Genomic DNA, 19,571 nt, shown 5'->3' with positions numbered 1-19,571 from the left:
CATAACGTGCTGCCTTCAAGCTGAGGTGACCTGACAGAATGAGTTCTGGACTAAATTTCATTCACATACATTATGTATCTTTTCGTAAAAGGATTTATGAGGTGTTTAATCACAACAAATTGATGTTTTTTGTTTGTTTGTTGTTGTTTTTTTTTAATGGTTCGCTTGTGAAAAGATAAAGTCCAGTTGGTGGAAAAACTCCAGAACCAGTCAGGGATGCCAGTGGTCAACATGGGTATTTTACCCTGGCCTCTGAAGAAGCCATCACTGACACCTATTTCAGCTTCATTCATATTATCTGCCAGGTGACTCTTAACCTACCCAACTAAACAGCTTAGTGAAAGAGAATGACCATGATACAGGTCAGCGGAGTACAGCCTGACCTGGTGCCACAGCTCACAAGCTGCATACAGTTGGTTTGCACATTTAAAAAAAAGAAAAAAATGTATTTAGATACCATAGAAATCCATTGCCACAAAGAGATGTTGAACCTTTTGCAAACCTTCAAGCAGTTCACTTTAATGGGTGTTTATTTGAGCATGAGGAAGAGAGCAGAATAAGGTCACAGTGGGCTACAAGGAACATGAGAAGTCGAAGCATCAAAGATATATAACTGTACTGCTAATGATTCAACAAAAGTGGCCCACAGTGCTGCAGGCCTGGGTGGAGCCCTGTATCTATAGGAATTAAGGTCAATATGCGCCCTTGGGCTGAAAACTAATTATGTCCAATTAACCCAACCTCTGCACTTCACGGTCTGTTGACACATGACAGCCCATTTGAAATGAACACATCAAAGAGAAATGACACCGGCAGCTTTCCTCGCCTTGTGAAGTTACAAAAATATGTCACAACAATATTATTCTTTAAAACAAACAAACAAACAAACAATCGTTCACCTGATTTAAGTCTTCATCGTTCAGCAAGTGTGATTCCCTGGGCTTAAAGCAGTTCTGGCATTTACTTTTGTTGAAAATGTTGGCTTGAAATTTCCGACAGGGATTGTCTTTGAATGACATTTTAAATGTTCTATATGTCTATATACAAAAAAAAGCGATGCGTAAAGAAGGAAAAATTCCAAAAAAGTCTTTTGTTTTGATGAAGACAACTTGCTGATGTGTACTTTCTGCGACGAACCTCCCGTAGAGAAGTCTGTCCATTAAAAGGTCCTGGGTTACCGGAGGAGGTGAAGACCCTCACTAAGTCATGTCTATCACGCTCATGTTGTCTCCTGCGGCGGACTTTTCTTCTCCTTCTTTCTAAGAACTTGTCAAAATAAGTCGTTGAAAGCAGATGTGCGCTGCTGCTGCTGCTGCTGTTGTTGTTGTTGTTGTTGTTGTTTTCTTTCCCCCCTCCCTCTCCTCTTATTCGCGTCCTCCGGCGAGGTCTCGTCGTTTCACAGGTGACATTCCGGGCATGGAGCTCTCTGGAAAGGTCCCGTCAGTCTCCATGGGGCGAGTCGGCTCTCTGCCGAGGGAGGGAGTCCACTTCGGCCCCCCCTTTCGCTCTCTCGCTCTCTCTCTCTCGCTCTCTCTCTCCCTCTCTCTGCCGATGTCTCTCTATCTAACAAGTGATACCGCAGTCATTGCAGTTAGACCTACTTCACCCTTCTAGTCGCTCGAGTCCAAACAACGCGAGCCAACTTTGGTGAGCGCCATCAACGTGGCTGTCACGCCGCCGGATCCGCGGCTTCGCGTCCCCCGAGCTCGGTCGCGGCGCGGTGACGGTTGGCACAGGGACGTAGTCAGTCTGCGGTGGATGTTTTCGTGAAAATCCTCGTACGGGCCGAGCGACCAGTCGGTGGAGGCAGTGGGCGGGGCTTAGGTGAGAGCGAGCCGTGAAAGACGACGGTCTGGACCAATCACAAAAGGGGGGCACGCCCACTCAGCGAGGCCGTGTCTTTAGTTTGACCAATAGGAAAGTCCCAAGCAGCTCCACTCTTTTCCCCTCAAGCTTGGTGGGCTTTAAAGGGCCCATGGTGTTATTGAGAGAGAGAGAGAGAGAGAGAGAGAGAGAGAGAGAGAGAGAGAGAGAGAGAGAGAGAGAGAGAGAGAGAGAGAGAGAGAGTCAGCTTTTGTCCATAAGTTTTTCCAAAGCACAGTAATTTATCCAAAAATGATTTTTAAGTTATAAATTATAATTGTAGTGCAAATATCTGTCTTTCTTTTTTGCTCTATTTTGAAATGTTGTTTAATATTTTTGTTTTTTGGTTAAAAATTCTTTTGGATTTTTTCTTTTACCAGTCTGAAAGCGAACCTTGAAATTTCATTAGAATCAACACCAGCTAGTGTGTGTTCTGCTTGACAATGAAGTGGCTATTCTATTCTATTCTATTCTATTCTATTCTATTCTATTCTATGTACAGTGCTTGTTTGGAAGAATGTTATAAGAAAAACAGACAAACTGATGATTAATGTTACCCCTTATAATCTGTAATTCATGGCTTCTAACTACACATAATCTTCGTGTTTTTGCTTGTCAGTTATCTTTTGTTTACAAGAGGTGTTGTGGTTGTTATATCGCTCACTCGCCTGTACGAGAGTATCTGTCGAAGTGGACTGAGGCCAGGTTTAGGCACCTTCCTGTGCAGTTTGCATCTTCTCCTATGGGGTTAGCACTATGATGGACTGGTTGCAAGGTGTCGCCTGGCTTTGCGCAAAGTCAGCTGGGATTGGCTGATGGATGTTCTCATCATTTGATCAGATTAGATGTTTTATTCGTTAATCCTTTGTGTTTAACTCATCCCATTCAGCGTCCACCTAAACTCCACCACAGAGTGGGCTGCCACAGTGCAGAGCTGCTCTGGTCAATGGCCTTTGCCAGGGAGCAGAAATGTAGCAAAGTCTTCCTTTCAAATAAATACAATCACTCAACCTTTAATAAGAACTTTTTGTAATTTGTACCTGCAACTGTAACCAGTGTAGATTTGTGTTTTCCCAAGAAAACTGTTTTTTTCCCACTGTGATAAATACAAGGTGAATGCATTTTTTTTTCTGTTTTGCCAAAGTATTGTATAGGTACTATAAAAAGGGAGGGGAAAAAAGTGAGCAGATCCCCAAAAAACCCCTGTATACATTTGATCTGAGGGTGATTTTGAAATGTAGTGATAGGATGACTGACTCTTACTGGCTGCTACTAGCAGGGGTTCAAGTTATTTGGCTGTCCATATACATGAATACATCTGTGATGCATTGTTTTATATTGATTAAATTATATACAGTACATCCATTAGTGGCTGCAGAGTGTCACTCTTGTCCCAAAGAGAAAAGGTCCCTGTATGTGACTCAACTATATTAAATAATTACATTAAAATTACATGTAAGCTTATGAATGATGATAACCCTAAGCAATAGCCATTCATGATCCACATTAATGCAGTCATATAAACTCATATGAAGGAAGTCACTATATCCTCTTGCATGTACCTGTAATTGTGTTGCCACACTAACGCTGTTCTAATATTAAAAGAAGCATCTATTGGTTACTACACCCTACATGTTCAATAAAGTCTGGCAGGTTTTAATTTTTGAAATACAAAGTGAGGCTCGAGGGTGTTTTGATTTCAGGCTCCATAGCGCCATCTGTTGGTCCTACATTTCAGATGATTGGGCCCAACATAAATGTGATACAAAGGCAAGATCAAATCTAGGAATTTTCCCAACTGGAATACATGTGAGGTACTTTCTGATGTGATGTCCTCATGAGATTTATTAAAACTAATAAGCTCATGTTATCCAGGCGAAATGTACGCGGAAGTCGCATGAGGAACCGTGCCGGGAAATTGAACTGAGCAGTAACGGGAACTCAAAAGAACGATAGTAGACACAAGTTGATACAGTTGTAAAGCTATCAAAGTTAAGCTTTTGTTGTCATCTATTTTTGGAAACCCAGAAATTGTTTTTCTCTTTTCGTTTTCTTTTTTTATTGTCCCACCCAACAATAGTGTGGATTTCCACCCTTGAGTTTAGGACAATTCATTTTTCCTGTGAGGCCACGTGGAAAACTAGGACTGTGTTGACTTGGGATTTGCTCAATCAAATTAAATCTTCTTATAAAAAAGCAGTTTGTTTCCTGGTTTTGATGAGCTCCTCTACCCCTTCTCTCTCTCCATTGAATGTTTTGTCTGGTAATGGTGATTCCGATTTTAATCATTGAGCATAACAATGTGTAATTCACAACCAAACATTTATTATCGAAGGCTAGACTTCCTCCATCTGTTTGATTACAATAGTTATTCTATCACACTATCAAATGGGGTCATTGTAGAATCGTATAAATCATAATGGACTTGGATTCTGTTTTGCTGGTGTTTCTTCAGACTACTTTTAAAGATGCATCTCCTAATTTTGCCAGTAGCACAAGAAAGGGAGGTTGTCAACAAAGTTTGCGTGAAAAATGAGAAGCACAACACAAAGAGCGTGTTAATCATCAAGGTATATGCAGAGGAAAGAAAACCAGATAAGCAATGTCTGTCATCGCTGGCTCTTTTCTTTGAAGTGTGCACTTGAAAGTGAACTCCATTGTTTTCAGATTCTGAGCTCCAGCCCAGGAGAATAGATTTAAAAAAAAATAATAATGAAATAAAAATTGTGTTTCATTCATCCTCACATTAAAAAGCCATGAGTGTACTCAAGATGTAAGAAGTGCACAATGTGTATTTTAGGATGCTTTAGGTAGGCAAGTGCAACTGAAATATGTAGGAGGAGCTTTAAAGTGAAATAGAGGACTCAAAGTGTCAAAAGTATTACTTTAAATCTCATTTATTGACAAATAAATACAATTCTTGAATAGTATTTTCAGTGTCAGGCAACAAAAAAAACTAACAAAACAAACTAACAATGAGTAAGAAAAAACACACAACAGTGTATTGTGACATCTGGTAATTAACGAATCATTTATTATCTTTTCTCATGTGTACATATGAAGGGTGACATAGTGCCGAGCATGGCAGCGGTGTTACACTGAATGATTTTACACGTTATAAAAGATGGGTGGATGTCGATGGTGACATCATTTACTACACAATGCACTGGGTGTAGGAGTAGAAAATCGATCCCAGAGGGAAATCCTCTGCAGTGCTGCTCCACACAGAATAGAAAATTAATAAAATACAATATTAAGATGTGAAATAAGTGAGAATAAAAGCAGAATTGAGGTTATTAGTCATTCTCTGTTCATCAGGCAAATACTGTTATGTCATTATAATTTTTTTCTGGGTGGCTAATCTTGACCTTTTGATGTCATTCTCATGAACTATAAACAAAACATTTGCAGTCAATTACTCTTCGTGACTTGTCGTCAGAAGCAATAAGATCGCCGAACAAAGGTCGGACTCGTAAAGGCTCTGTGAAGGATCGGCTGTTTTTATTGGTCAATGTTACAGAAGTCAACAGTAACTGTCACTTAGCAACAGAAACACTTTAATGTGGCTTGAATTCATGATCAGTCAAAGCCAAAGCTGTGTCAGAGTCTCACGTTTTCAGGTATTTTGTTTTTACACTCACAGAGAATAAGCGAGAAAAGCTATGCTTTAAACTTTTCAAACAAACATTAGTTTATTTTATGAGCCGGTTGCAAAACAATATCATGTAGAGTTTCTTCACAGCTTTATCAATACTGTCTATTTACAGAGTTGCCGCCGCGCACTGGGCGTCACTTAAAAGAGATTTGCCCTCTTTTTCATGTCGTTACGTTTCCAGAGTGGAAGCCGGTCGAATTCTTGAATCCTCATGCCGAAGATTTCAAAAAAGGAATCTGGAGAGAGGTGACGCTAAAAAAAAAAAAAAAGAGCAGGAAAAATAAAGAAATGAAAGAAAAATATTACAGCAGTTCATTTCCTAAGATTAACTGGAAATGTATAACTATCATATATTGAAATCTTCAGACAGATATACATACAAAAGCTGTGACCTTGTGTGAATGCTTTTTCTTTTAAATTTAATTTACCTCAAGTCTTGTTCTGTCAACGTCTCTGGGAAGCTTGACTCTTCCTCTGTTACTGACTGCGAGCACTTCATATGGGTAGACCTTGATGTAACAAAGAGGGGTGGAGAACACGTTGACACAAACTGTATCTGCACATAACCTTTTTCACTGAACTGAGATGAGTTACAACGTCATGTGCCATGCACACACACACACATATATATATACAGATCTGCAATCTTTTCCCGGGAATTCGTGAAAAGACTGACATAAATTGTCTGGAATTCTACCGAGACCGCCCTCGAGACTTCAGTGTCATCCTGCAAAGCGGTGTGCTAGAAAACCTGCATCTGAAATTCCACTTTAGTATCCTTGAGAATTATTTGCATATGTTATCATTGATACATGCAGTTTGCCATTTTCTTCTTTGCAGTGAAATTGCTCAACCAGCATGCAATTTTGAGAATAAATAAAGCAGTTAATTTCAATTAAAAAAAATTGAAAAGACAAGAGGAAAAAAAAAAGCATTTTTACAAAGTCAATAAAGGGGAAAAGAAAGGTTATGGCACAAATATGCAAATAATACTTGCTTTTAGTTCCAGCAAATTGGGCATAGACACTCCTCTTTCCATTCGTGCTAATGGATGCTGGCCATCATGGCTGAACTACAGAATGAAGCAAACACATGCACAGAAGGATCATGGCAGGATTAATCGCCAGCAGATTACTGAAAGCAGAGTATGTTTGGACCATGTGAGCTGGTTATGCAATACACACACTGAATGAAATAAGGAAAAAAAGGTAGACGTGAGGATGTACACATCGGATACTTTTGAAGACATGCAGCGGCACACGGCGAGTTCATGGTCGTACAGGAGGCTGAAAGCCGCCGAAATCAAAGCTGAAACTCCTTTTTATTGACTCCCATACCTTGACATCTGGAGAAAGAAGAAACGACAGTGTCATTCATTTCAAAGAGTCCACGTGTCTCCGAGACAGAATTCAGTGGTATGCGTCCTCACCTCTGAGTCTGTCACCATTGTAGTGCGAGAAATCAGCCGACTGTTGCTTCATGAGGAGAAAAGACACTTGATCAAAAAGAGCAGATTTACCTCAAAACCATCAAAAGAGAGAGAGACTGTCATGGCATGTTGTTTTCTAAGGAGGCACTTTGGCATCCGAGGTGTGTGTCTCACCACATCCAGGCCGTTGTGTCCATATCCGGGCAGTGAGCATGTTTGGGATGCGGAGGAATTTGGGTCTGAGTGAAAGTGAAACAGCAGACAGATAAGCTCACCGTGAGACGACTGCTACAATCAGGCTCGACTCTTTGCCCTAAATAGATTAGGTCCACTCAACAAAACAAGCTTGGCCAGGCTCGTCTTCCCCCGGCCGACATCTAATTCTCCTGCACAGCGGACGTCTCAGTACTGAGCTATGTTTATCCCTCGGTTTTCTAATAGATACTTGGAAAAGTTTAGAAACTGAGCATTAAAGGACAACTCAATGTAATTTACCCGTTTTGTCCATGTACATTTCTTTAATAATAAAGGTTACAAACTACTTCCTATGGATAGGCTTATTTACTTCAAAGAGTCATTCATTTGTCTTTTGATTAAATCACACAAGACTAAAAATGCATTCTTTAACATGTGTACATTATTCGTTTGTTGGATACTTGTTCAAATTTTTTTTTATTATTTATCCTGTGTTTAAAATATTAACTGATTTCCGTACCTTGCTGTTTATAAATGGGAGGCCTCCTGTACAAATTCAAGCCTTCGTCTGCTGAGGGAAAAGAAAGCAGGGTTAGCACGTAAACCTACACAACTTTACACGAATGGAGTACCAATGTTGTGTCTCTCTAATTGTTCAATTTTCTTTCCATTTACACTTTTATCAAAACAGTACACAGGCCGATGATCGCTGGTTCTTATTTGTCACACGTCATCTTCACAGACTTCATTAGAAGATACAGATCTGCTTCAAACTGATGTATTGTAGAGGATCTGGTACATTATACAGCCTGCAGGTCGCTTGCAGGTAAGAAAAAGAAAGACAAAAAAAGCCTTCTATCTTCAGTTAGAAAAGTAAAATCTCCACTATATGACTGGTTAATATAGTGGAGGCATCATCATCAGTCAAATAATTTTAAAAGACCAAGTAAAAGCTAATAAGTTCAATGAAAATAAACATGTAGAATAGATCTAATCGAAGAAAAAAGACAAAAGACAGAGAAGCAAACAATAAGGAAGTAGAAATCAAATCTAAATCATTCTTCGTAACACATAACAAATGAGTGGCAAATGCTAAAGAATAATTTTTTCTGTATATGCATCAGGCGTGGCTGCGGCTGGACTTTTAGTTGTGTTGAAAGGTTTCTATTAAAATCACGATTTATCTGTCAAAACATGAACGTGACTTCTAAGGTACTGAATATTTAACTTGTCAAAATCATGTAACATACTGCTTTTTAATGAGAAATAGATTCTTATTGAGCAGAATTGATGTCTCAGTGTTTCTAATGTCAACTTTTTTGTAACTCTACTCGTGATATTATTTACAAATCCCATCCTGATGACACAGAGTGATGCACAGGTTAATAAATCTATCGGCGGGAGGAGAGACGGGGTGCAGAGAACAGGGGAACAGGTGGAGGAGGATCATTGGGGGGGGGGTCTTACCTTTGGTTTTAGAGGAAAGGAGGTGACATGAAGGAGAAGTGGGGCGGGTGTCAGTGTTGCCAGAGAATAAAGAAGGTGAAGGCACAAAACCTTGCCATTGGGGAACGTGGAAGGAGGAAGAAAGGTCGTGGAGGTGGTAAAAGAGAGGAAAAGTGAGCAGAGGATACGTTTCACACAAAGGTGCTCCGAGGTCAAAGCCGGCTGGCGCCCCTACCTGGTCGGTGGAAGTGTTGTGGCGATCGGGACAGAGTGGGAGTGCAGCTGCGACGATTGTACAGTGCATGAACTCCAAAAGAGCCGTGGCTTGTAGACTTTGGTATGCGCGTTCTCAATTCAAAACTCTCCTTGAATGAAAGAAAGACACAGTGAGAATAAAAGAAGCAATGTGAGGTGAAGGGCATTCTGGTATAGTAACTTTGAGTGAGTGGATAAGAATTACCTCCGTGGTTTGAGATATGTTCCCTGGTGACTAAAACGGATAAATAAAAAAAAGACAGAAGAAGAAAGATCAATGCAGGCACGGGATGATATTGAACCAGAGCCAACAAGACAATGACAGCCTGGTTTCAGAGGAAGATGTGAAACGTTAAGCTTAATCAGGAAAGGTCTGGTTTTCACATGAAGACTGAAGTATGGAAAGAAGAAAAATGGGGAAAAAATGTTTTTTATGAGACTACGACATTAGATTTTTTTAGGAAGATGTAAAAGTTGAATAGAATTTATCAGTGTGGCCATATTTGTTTGTTCTTACCCATTACATTATATTAACTCTGGCACACCCCTAAATACAGGTTTATGTTCATTGTAGTTCTTTTTGCTGTTCATATAGAGGTGTTACATCTAATGTTGGTATAACTTAGCCTGTATTAAAATAAATGTACAAAAAAATGGTCATTATTGTGGATTATGTGCAGGGGAACAGAGAAATAGACTGAACTGTTTTGAAAGATGATCCAAAAAAAGATGCGAAGAACAAACCATTTCTTTTCTCAATGATACGTTATACCAAATTATTGCCATTACTTTAAATTTTTTTTGATAATGTGTAATTAGAAGTAAAACATTTATGAACTAAATAAACACTTGTTGACTTTATATTAGGTGGGAAAACCTATGGTTGTATTTTACTGCCAATTGCCAATATAAAACCACAAAACAAGACTTCACTTGGTTTGCTTCATAAATCAAACCAAGAATGAAAACACAGAAACAATGACACACAAACATGTCACTGGAGACGACTTGGAGCACTGGATGAAGTTACCTCTGCAGGGCTTTGATTGTCCTGTCTGTTGCCTTTTTCTTCCAAAGTAGAGGAGTTGTTGCTCACAGACTTATAGGAAATCATATCAGGATGCTCTATATCAAATATGGCCTTGACTCTGGGAATTGCGGCTAAATCTCTGTAATCAATGATCTCATTGTCTACTTTTGCCTGGGACCAGGAAAGGATGGAGAGGGGGAGAGGGGGAGGAGAGGAAGGAGAGAAAGGATGGAGAAGGGTTAGGTCAGGTAATAGGTAAAAGGTTGTTCGGCTTTTTTTTTTTAATGCATCATTTAGGGAGGAATAAAACTTTAGTCCCACAACACAATGAGGATCTGATATTCACACACGAGGTGTTGGTGGGAGTAAAGTGGTAATCGTGGATGATAAGAGGCCGGGATGAAGGAAACAAAAGGACACTGAAAGCTCCGCTTGTTCGTAATCAAACTCAAACAAATCCAAAAATGGTTGATCGCTTTTATTGAGATATTCGATGGAGTAAGAAATTGAAATGCGATCGTCTCTTCAACCGCGATTGGAATCACAGTTTCTCTCAAAAGCAACATCAAAGAATTGCAGAATTTTGTATGTTCAGAAAGTTTCATTATTTTTCTAAAGGTGCGTCTTCGTTTAAAGAATTATCTTGCAAGAGAGACACTTTGTCCATGCGACTCGCCTGTACAAATAAAGGGATAAACGAAACACAAATCAACCCACGGTGAATCGTGCACCCGGGAAGATGCTGAGCAGATGTTGTGGATCGTCACTTACGCAGATGTTTCGACCGGGACTGCCGGGCGTGCACGAGCCTGGCCGGGAGCAGGAGCTTTCAGATGAAGATCTCGCGGGCTAAACATAAGAGGAAAACACTCCATAAGTTTAAATAAGCACACTGGTGTCAATTAAAAATGAAGACAAAAAAAGGTTTCACAGTTGTATCCGTGCTGACAGCCAGTGTATACGAGTTATAAACCCTTTATAGAGCACTGTCCTTCAACGTAATGTGTTATTTCTGATTTTCAACTGTAGTCTTTTGCAGTCCCGATAAATATATAGATAATATAAGAATATGCTTTATAAAAGCAAAGGGCCAAATCGGTATTTTGACTATATGTAATACAACATATATGGTTTTCAAATACATTTATTTAATTTTCATCATTGTCAGTAAAGAAACCTTAAAGAGATACACACACTAAAATAATGGTGTCTTGCCTGATAAAGGGTTAAAAGTAAAACTATTACATTTTACTCGCAATGGAGAAGTAATACAGCCATGCATGAAGCTCTTTCAACAATGTAATGCGATGCAATGTGAATTATGATGATATTTGCAAAAAATGTCATTCATTGATGGAAATCTTGCTCTATTTGAAGGTTGTTTTTTATTGTTGTTGTTGATTTCGCACACGAGCTCCGACTGTTCAGCCAGGTGAGCAAAGTGTCGGCCACGCAGTGTGTGAAACAAGCAAGCGATCGCAGCCTGTCCACTCGACACTTTATCAGTGCAAACAGCAAGCCAACACTTGACATTAACCTTCACTTTAGGCGCAGGGTAAAAGAAATCAAGACAGGGCGTTTTGGGCCTTTCGACCTATGGGGGGGGGGGGGGGTGGGGACAACAAGTAAAGAAATGGCACGCGAATTCACAGTGTGCGTCAAATACGCCACAGATGACGGCTTATTCTGAGATGTTCTTTGAGGCGGGAAATTACATATCATCCAAAACGCTGAAGGAATCTTACCCTGTTACTTTCGTCAGTGTGGCTGCTGTCTCTGCAGTCCGGGTGCCAAACTGTTGATCCTGTGAGCATAGTATTAACACACTTATTCAATCATTTACTCAAGAGCCAAGTCACATCCGCACCACAAATGGAGAAAGTGTCTTCTCACAAGATGGATCTGAACGATGGACTGACCTTGCAGATACATTTCTTCTCCTTCCCGGAACATTTTGTCGCAGCGGCTGCATCGCGCACAGCCGGGGTGATAATGCTTGTGCCCGGCCTGTTGTAGAGAATGAGAAAAGTCAAAAGCTGAACTCAAACTGTCCCCATGAGAGAAACAAGATCCAGTAGGTGAAATAAAGCTATGATAATTCCATGAATGCAATGGACATTCTAGAAATGTCACGTGTACAGTTTATGACTCACAAACCAGACGACGTTCAGGAAAGACATCAGTAAAACACATATTTCATCATCAACCAGGAAACGGACCGTCTCACCTCGAGGACTTTCCCCGTTATAAACTTCAGGCAGGCGTCACATTGCACTCCAAACTGAAGCTGGTAGTCTCTCTCGCAGTACGGCGCCCCGTCTCTACAAGACGCACATTTTCACATCAGTTAACGTTCATCCATTCACTCATCTTCTATTCTGCCGCATCACATTCATTGTTGTGGGGAAGCCATGAATTATCCTCGAGTCATATTTTCAGACCGTGGGAGGAAACCAGTGCAGCGATTATCATTCATCAACTTTAAAAAAAAAAAAAGGAAAAAAAGAGGCCCGATTGTGTTGAAGGGCATTTACTTGCTGATGTATTCGCCACTCAGCACTTTCTTGCAAGCTCTACACTTGAAGCAGCCAAGGTGCCACTGGCCTCCGAGGGCTAAGAGAGCCTGGCCGTTCTTTATGTCTCTGCCGCAGCCATTGCAACCTGAAAAACACACGCGCACTTTTGTTTATTTTTAAACCGGTGACAGCATTTAAGTATAAACTGAATAAAATCCGTCTGACATCACAGAATAATAAGAATAGCCGTCCTCTTCCCCTCTTTTTAGCAAGCACTTTTCCACACGGCTCTGCAGAGATAGATCCCCTTAATCTGGAGGCTTTGCGAGCCCGAATCCTCTATTGATCCCTGCTGTATCTATAATCATTGGACTGCTGAGGTCAAGTTAGTGGGACTTGCTGTATCTATAGGACCGACCGAGTCACAGGGCCCCAGGTGGTTGACTGGATTTGTGCGGTAAAGCCACCACGCAACGTCGCACCAGTAGGAGTTTAGACTGGAATTAGGAGGAATGTTTATCCAACATTCCTGAGAAAGATCGGAGACAGTTTCCAGACATGAAAAGGAGCTTGCAGACGTTACATCAATCCGCTGTTTGTAAGCTGAAGCCGGCGGTTGTGTGATTCTGCAAAGCTGTGGCTTTTTATATATCATAACGACATACAATTCAGGACTCTTGGGGTTTAAACAGTTGTCTCCTCACAGAAACACATTAGTTTCAAGTCACCTGCAGAAATACTAACAGCTGTGATGTCGATCTTGAATGACTCGGGATCAACTAACTAAATCGGATGCTGGGATAGAAACCCCAGCTGGCCCATGTTCAGTGCTTAATCCACGGATCTGGTTTAAAGCTGCGCCAATAAATCATTTTGATATGAACGTGGGGGTCACATCATCCAACATGGAGGATAAATTCAACAGGGGCGCACTCACTCTTGGAGTGGCTGACGTCAGGAGGAGTCGGGGATGCGGGTTCACTGCAGCGCTGACAGAGGCAGTCTTTTCCATTGAATGTGACGCACTCCCCGGCGGGAAAGGGCTGCCTGAGAAACACAGCCGCAAAACGTCAGCGGGCCGAGTCAAGCTGAACTCTTCCTCTGAACGCCGGTCGTGGGCTCACCTGCAAGCGGTGCAGACGAAGCAGGCCGGGTGGTAGGTCTTCCCCAAGACTGTGACCACCTCTCCCTCCACAAACTCCCCGCAGCTGCTGCACAGCGTGCCGTGAAGCCGCTGGAAGTCCAGCGGGCAGAGGTATTCCCCATTCCTCATGAAGAAGCCACTCTGACCCAAGTCACAGCCACACACTGGGGGGAAAAGATGAGGTGACACACTGACATCCATCCATCTATCCATCCATCCATCCATCCATCCATCCACCCACTATGTGCCCCATAACAGCATAATGTTACAAATCATATGATAGTGCATATAGTGATACACCCCAAACTCTGCATTGTGTTCTTTGTATTTCCCCCCATTTAAACCAGGAAATCCAAGTTAAGAATAAAAAAAGTCTGTCCTGATCATAACAGACTTTCCATTCCGATCAAATCATGTGCTGTACACCGCCGGCTAATTACAATTTATTTATTCATTTGTTTGTTTGTTTGTTTTTCAGGGACCATGTACAAAACCATATTAATCTTAAATAAAAGATATTTTGTACCAGATTTAGCTGTGGCTAGCTTCCATCTGCAGGCACACAACATTATAATGCATATTACAAAATATAGCCGATAGTAATAATTAATAACATTAGCAATAACCATTCAAATGTATCACCTGGTTTCATAAAACCCATGCAGTATACTGCAACACAAAGAAACACTAAGCTTTTGTTTTTTTTAACTTCATCACTCAATGTTATTATCTCTGTTTTTACATATAATTCTGCTGTTTGTACTCATTTACATCTACAGGAACAAACAAATTCTTTTTGCTTTGTTTGGCTTCGGTTTGCAATTGTTTTTTCACGCCGTCGAGAGCTTTAGGACGTCATCTGTATGTGACTTTGTCTAACCTCAGGTTTGGATTTCTTTGTGGGTCACATTGTTTCGGGATGTTGTAACAGCAGTGAGTGTGTCTACCCGATACTCCGGGAAAGGATTGCATGTGTTTCTGTGCATCCCAGCTATGCGTGCATCTTTCTGCCTACGTGCGTCAGGTTCATACTGACAGGACGCCATGTTTTCTCGCGGCTATACGACACTTCCAAACCCGCGCCGCCCCCGCAACCCGTCCACAGCAGAATGCGCCGAGACGCCAAGGACAGAGACGTCGCGTCGCACTATTTCTGTCCCCGCTGTGACTCATTCACAACGTACACGCGTTTTATGTGAAATGCTCCTATTTGTATGGTTAAGTAAAGCTTGCACGGACTCGCATGTCCCTGCAGGAACACATGGCGGAAATAACTGGGAGTCTGACCGCTCATCACACTCTGGCCGGTTCCCAGTGCTACATTACAACAAGCTCCTCTTCGCTCAAAGTCCTTTTGTTTTTCTCTGTGCGGTAAACATTGTGACAATGCCATGAAAGGGCAGTGACATGAGAAACTTGTCAGTGCTGATTAAAGAGGAACAATGCCTTGCTGAGGAACTATGTTCTCCACGAAGCAGGGTAACTCACAACAGGCCATTGTGGAGGAGGGATGTTTCGTAACAAAGTTCAATTCAATGACTTCTTCAGAATGGCCAAGAATAAAGCTCAATCGAAGGCAATCCTGTTTTAAATTAGCTCTACTAATCCACCTGAAACTGTTGCTGGCATTATATCTTGTGTGAAAATCCAAAATAACACGTTAGATCCAGTCCACGAGGAGTGATAACATATTAGTGTCCAATCAAAAACAGACTCCGAGGGGGGGGGGGGGCGGCTTCACTCCTGCATTGGGGGCCCAGTATGACATCCATGTGACGTGACGCAGGTGCTTCGACATACTGAAGCCACTCACCCTTGCAGGTAAAGCACTTGATGTGAAAGTGGCTGCTCTGCACCCGCAGCACTTGTCCTTTGCATGGTTTCCCACATCGGAGGCACTGGATGACCTGCTTCGCCGGGTGACAGCCATCCTGGGTGTGTAGGACTGCAGGGGACAGAAGAAGGAGTCTCAGTTAAGTCTGAAATAGCATCGTGTAATGTGTTTTCCACAGAGACATCGCCGTCAAATTATTTTGTTCTCCTTTGCAGGCATTAATTTCCAGAAATCCCAACATATTTTTTTAATCAGACAATGTACAAAGGAAATGTTATAGATTTTTGCTGATATGATTAATATTCATACTGAGGGGATCATTCGTGTCAAACGAAATAGAAGACAGTCTCTCAGTGGACCTAAAAGTCCAACATTTTTCTTTTTAATTGGATTATGGTGATGTGTTGATGTGTGGAGCTGGAGGCATTGCGATGAATGGAGAGTGGAACTTAATTGCTTAATAAAGTTGAATTGGATTTTTACATCTCACTTTTAAAACAAGAAAGTTGGAAGAAACAAGAAATACACTTTTCTCATTTCATATTGTAGATTTCTCCATTTTCTGGAGTAAACGGAACTATTTTAGCAAGATATAATACGTAATACCTTTGTATGTAGATATTTTCTATGGGTAAAGTGAACTGAATCCTTGTTTATGACAATGCAATTAAAGGCAATGGAAAAAGAAATGAGTTGTGATCGAGTACAATTTACACATTGCAACAGTAATCGTATGAGTTTTGTTGATGGCTGATTGTAATAATGGCCTCTGAGTTTTGTCATAGAAAAGGAAAATACATAGATACATGGAATCAGGGGAGATTCTCCAGCACAAGTGACGAATCATTACATAATACAAAATTAGATTCATAAAAATATGTTCACGTGGCCTGTGAGCAACGGATGCCGGTACAATCTAATCACAGCCACTTGAAAGGTCCTCGGTGTGATTAGCGGAGAGAAGAGGGGAAAGAATGTGGCACGTTGAGAGCGGCTCTGTCCTCCGGCATACAAATAGAGGCACAGACACGTGAACTTCACCGTCTCACTCCTCATACACAGAACAGCACTCCTTTGAAAACACACAGTTTACCTTCACACGGGACTGACAGCTCCAGTCAGGATGCTTTAAAGGTCTAATAAAATCTGCACGAACATGGATAATATGACGAAAGTGAGCATGTTGCAGCTGAAGGTGAAACGTTTTGTGGCCTGAAACTCCAAATGCTTCTCAGTCTTTTGAATATAAATAATAATAATCATTAAAAAGACAACTGAGTGTAGCTCCACTGGTATGTGGCCCCAAGCCTGCCTCTCCACTAGAGATTTGTTTCCATGGCAACAAGCATGATTAGGACACAAGTCTCCTCATGATAAAAGACAAGCTTTTCCTACCTCTACTGATTGGTCAGTTTAAACAGAAATATATAAAATAATGCACAAGTGTTTGTTTTCTTGCTTGATTGGGCGGTAAGGTAATAATTGCAATCAAGACTTGTAATTTATATTTTGACATCGGGAAGAGGTACAAATGAAGCATTTTAATACATTTTAACATCTTCGTCTTTTTTGTGAAAGCTGCTTATATCTAAAAGAGGCTCATAAACATGATTCTGGTATTACTTTATACTTAACCAACATAGAGAACGTATTAAACTTGTGTAACAGAGTAAGCAAGAAACTATGAGAACTAAAGTTTTGTCCTTCCTGCAGATTCCTGGTAGGAATGTAACCCATCAATTTGGCTGCAGCGCTCCAACAATTACAGAAAATCCAGGCAAACTGCCCTTTGTCCTCCAACACTTCACATATTTGAGCAGAGCTGTGCTGCCAACTCTGACTGGAAGATACAGACAACTGCAATGGAAACACTTGTAAAATGAAAGACTATACAACGGCGCAAATACCGCGACCCACAGTGTGACGTCTCGTTCCTTTATGCGGCGCACGCCGTCAATTCTTTAATGCACCTTTTGTTTAAGGTCTCTTGTGAATGTCAAAACTTCTGTGCGGGGTCTGAAGTGCCTCCCGCTCCTTCCTAATCTCTCCCAGAATGTGAAGCTGATATGGTGTCGAGCATTAGCAAATGGTGGATTTAGAAAGTCAGCAAATGTGGTGAAACCCGAGACGAACAGCTAATCACCCGGTCCACTGTCTTGAGCTATAAAAGATCTGTATCGGTGACGGTTTGTGTGGATCTATTTCAAGTATTCGGATTCCCTCATGTGGATACTTAAATGTCTGTTTTCACGTGACTCAAAGTCATGACCTCTAAACTGGATTGTAAATTAAACAGCACACCGAGGTCAAACTGAAGCTTCTAGAATATTGATGCGTTTCATTTAAAGAGAACATCCCAACCTCAGATAGGATCTCAGTTGATGTTCAGACATGTGGTGGTGATGAAGAAGTTTATTTATATTCCCATGTTTCTGGAGTTTGACTTCAGTCACGGTCGGTTGTTACTTCTTGGTTTATAAAACCATGTTTGAAGCAAATCAGAAAGAGCAGTTTTTATACTCATATTTATATGTCGCTGTGTTAATAGTATTCAATACTTGTAGTTGTTAATACTTTATTACAAAGCGGAAAATATGAGACTTAAGTACATTTCTGAGTTGCAAGGATGGAAGTAGTGAATGACAAAATCTCACTGTTATTAGCACTTTTTTCTTTCCAAGTATGTAACTAATGTCACTCATACAACTCATATAAACCACAATTAAAATATAACTTTCTGACCTGCTTTACATTTTTTGGTTGAGAATTGAGCTTTGGACATAGTTATTGTATGCAGTTGAATCACATGAAGGCTTTTTATTAAAGAATGACTTTGTATTTGATAGTATTTTCACTTGAGCAAGCGATGCAACAGTAGCTGTACATAAATACACGTTGTTTTGTGTCAGATTAGCTTGAAGATTTTTTTTTTTTTTAGGAATTTACTCAAAACCATCAGGTGATGTTAGTCTTTCCTGCAACATAAGAGAAAATAACTCAACTCTAATCCACTAAATAGTGACCAGAACCACAACACAGCATCGCCTCGTCCCCATTGTGGTGTAATGGGAAACAAGGTCACAAGTATTTCTGCAATCACATGCTGGACTCATTCAATTTAACTATTTGGTAGAACAATGGTGCTCGTGCTTTTCCACAACTCACTTTTTTTTTTTTTTTAGACACTAAATTCACTTCCTACAGCTCCAGACTGTCATCCAAAATAACCAGCCTGCAACAATAAACTTTCTACAAAAATAGCAATAAATTCACAGTTTAGTTTGGGATACATTTGCTCACAGAAGCATAGAAATAATAATACCTGTTTTGACTGTTACGCCAATGAAAAAGCACTGCCACTGAAACATCACATGCATAATTACACAGAAAATTCTAACTCAACAATGGCATTTAAAAAGAAAATACAGAAATAACTCACTGTCATGGTGCCACCAAGTTCAAAACAATTCTAAACAAAACAAGGCAAGAACAAACAGGACTCACACACACACACACACACCCTCTCTGTCTCATACACACTTTTATACACATCTACCTTTCATGACAGTTGCTTTCTTCTCCTCTGTGGCTCAGTTCAGTGCAGCGGATCAGAATGAGAGGAACTAACTGGACTGCTGGTCCAGCAAGGGGGGAAAAGGGGGTGGTTCAAAAACACAGAGGGTGTGTGTGTGTGTGTGTGTGTGTGTGTGTGTGTGTGTGTGTGTGTGTGTGTGTGTGTGTGTGTGTGTGTGTGTGTGTGTGTGTGTGTGTGTGTGTGTGTGTGTGTGTGTGTGTGAAGAGCACCAGTGCTGTTAAATGCTCTTGTGCTTCCAGTCCGCATGAGCTCATCCACACAGAGGGAGGGAACTGGGTTTGAATGCGAGGACACGGCTGCGCAATGCCGCAAATGTTCAGGCCCCGTTTGGAGCCGACGGTGTTTAAGAGGCGACACGTGAAGGAAAACCACAGTAGCCTTGCAACAATTTTCCATTTCCTTCTACTTACAATGCTGCTGATAATTCGGAGTTTTGAAACGCATTTTGATAGTTTGTCTGAATATATGACTTCTGCATCTCTCTGGTAGATTTATTTTGATCTGGTCATTTAAATTAATTCTAAAAGTCTTGAGTGACTCTGCTAAATGAAGTTTAAGTGGTGCAACATGCCCTCTAAACACCGATTTGACTGCTCAAGTTTGTTTTCA

General features: G+C 40.9%; 2 protein-coding genes across 9 annotated transcripts in view; both read right to left on the bottom strand.

Annotated features, from left to right (window-relative positions):
- LOC308145974 (myosin phosphatase Rho interacting protein) overlaps window positions 1-1,749 on the bottom strand; it is a 44,330-nt gene extending 42,581 nt beyond the window's left edge. For both annotated transcript variants that reach the window (XM_080517589.1, XM_080517590.1), the window contains exon 1: window positions 900-1,749. In XM_080517589.1, coding sequence (XP_080373715.1) covers window positions 900-1,019 — 120 coding nt within the window. In that variant the 5' untranslated portion in view covers window positions 1,020-1,749. The remainder of the gene's footprint in view (window positions 1-899) is intronic.
- A 4,708-nt stretch (window positions 1,750-6,457) lies between these two features.
- Window positions 6,458-19,059, bottom strand: LOC308146152 (actin-binding LIM protein 1-like). 7 transcript variants are annotated; one of them, XM_080517833.1, is made up of 18 exons: window positions 18,924-19,059; window positions 15,347-15,478; window positions 13,514-13,697; window positions 13,327-13,436; window positions 12,408-12,534; window positions 12,101-12,194; window positions 11,793-11,880; window positions 11,619-11,677; window positions 11,411-11,467; window positions 10,591-10,722; window positions 9,874-10,044; window positions 9,049-9,078; window positions 8,824-8,953; window positions 8,610-8,699; window positions 7,663-7,713; window positions 7,122-7,186; window positions 6,948-6,993; window positions 6,458-6,863 (listed from the first exon to the last, which is right to left on the bottom strand). In XM_080517833.1, exons 1-18 carry the CDS (start codon window positions 18,928-18,930, stop codon window positions 6,787-6,789), a joined length of 1,650 nt encoding a protein of 549 aa, XP_080373959.1. In that variant the 5' UTR covers window positions 18,931-19,059; the 3' UTR covers window positions 6,458-6,786. The 7 variants fall into 7 exon arrangements, with proteins under 7 accessions (XP_080373959.1, XP_080373961.1, XP_080373960.1 ...); XM_080517835.1 differs by having other exon boundaries at window positions 6,948-6,987; XM_080517834.1 differs by having other exon boundaries at window positions 7,663-7,710.
- Window positions 19,060-19,571: the final 512 nt, after the last annotated feature.

Source organism: Blennius ocellaris (assembly GCF_963422515.1).
Source record: "Blennius ocellaris genome assembly, chromosome: 21".
Taxonomy (NCBI): Eukaryota; Metazoa; Chordata; class Actinopteri; order Blenniiformes; family Blenniidae; genus Blennius; species Blennius ocellaris.
The sequence above is the reverse complement of the archived record's forward strand: the minus strand, read 5'-3'. Positions and strand labels throughout refer to the sequence as shown.